This window comes from Corvus brachyrhynchos, unplaced genomic scaffold (genome assembly GCF_000691975.1).
Source record: "Corvus brachyrhynchos isolate BGI_N302 unplaced genomic scaffold, ASM69197v1 scaffold365, whole genome shotgun sequence".
NCBI classification, from domain to species: domain Eukaryota; kingdom Metazoa; phylum Chordata; class Aves; order Passeriformes; family Corvidae; genus Corvus; species Corvus brachyrhynchos.
Window position 1 is genome coordinate 1,134,824 of NW_008239544.1, and position 860 is coordinate 1,135,683.

The 860-nt window shown below is 63.5% G+C and overlaps 1 protein-coding gene across 1 annotated transcript in view; it reads right to left on the reverse strand.

Moving 5' to 3' along the window:
- The window catches only part of CHMP1A (charged multivesicular body protein 1A), a 5,247-nt gene that overhangs the window by 2,966 nt on the left and 1,421 nt on the right, over nucleotides 1-860 (reverse strand). The window contains exons 2-4 of the mRNA XM_008639153.2: nucleotides 854-858; nucleotides 605-765; nucleotides 185-331 (exon numbers count right to left, since the gene is read on the reverse strand). Coding sequence (XP_008637375.2) covers nucleotides 185-331; nucleotides 605-765; nucleotides 854-858 — 313 coding nt within the window. The remainder of the gene's footprint in view (nucleotides 1-184; nucleotides 332-604; nucleotides 766-853; nucleotides 859-860) is intronic.

The window sequence follows — 860 nt, forward strand, 5'->3', positions numbered from 1 at the left end:
ACTCCCTTTTCCCCTTCTAACCGTGTATGACTCTTGATTTTAAGAGCAGGAAAAGGCATCAGGACCAGCAGGAGCCTCGGCGGGGTCGCTGTGGGGGACGGGGCAGCCTGTGCTGCTTGGTGGCACCGAGAGGGGAAGCTTCGTGCGGGGATGGAGCTCCCAAAGCCCCGCTGGAGGCTCTTACCCCCTTCATGGTGACGGCTGTCTGCACCTTGGAGGCCACAGCATCCACCCGGGACGCCATCCGGAGCCAGTTGAGCCCCTCGTTCTTCTTGCGGATGGCATTCTCGGCATAAACCCGGGCACACTCCACGTTCTTCTGCTGCAGGGCCTGGCACACGGAGAACCCACGCTCAGAGAAGCCCCCACGGGTTCAGACTGGGGGCTCCCAGCCGGAAACAGCTCTCCCGTGACCCCAGAGCTGGGAATGCCCCAGAGTGGGAATAAACCCCCCTCGTGCTGCTGGATGTGCCACATTCCCCCGGCAGTGCAGGAGTGCAGGCTGGGCAGCGGATCCGCCCCTTTCTTGCTCCTGCACGGCGGGAGGAGGGAATTCCAGCTGCCCCACGCAGCGCTGGGCACCGGCAGGATGAGCCCCACCCACCTTTTTGACTTTGGCTTGCTCGGCCTTGGAGTCCTTCTCGGCTTTCTTGGAGAGTTTCTCCAGCTGCTTCGCTGTGAACTGCGGAGGAGAGCGGGACAGCGCCGGGATACAGCGGGGCAGGGCCAGGGACAGAGTCACGGAATGGTTTGGGTTGGTTTGGAAGGGACCTCAAAGCCCCTCCAGTGCCACCCCTGCCCTGGCAGGGACACCTCCCACTGTCCCAGGCTGCTCCCAGCCCCAATGTCCAGCCTGGCCT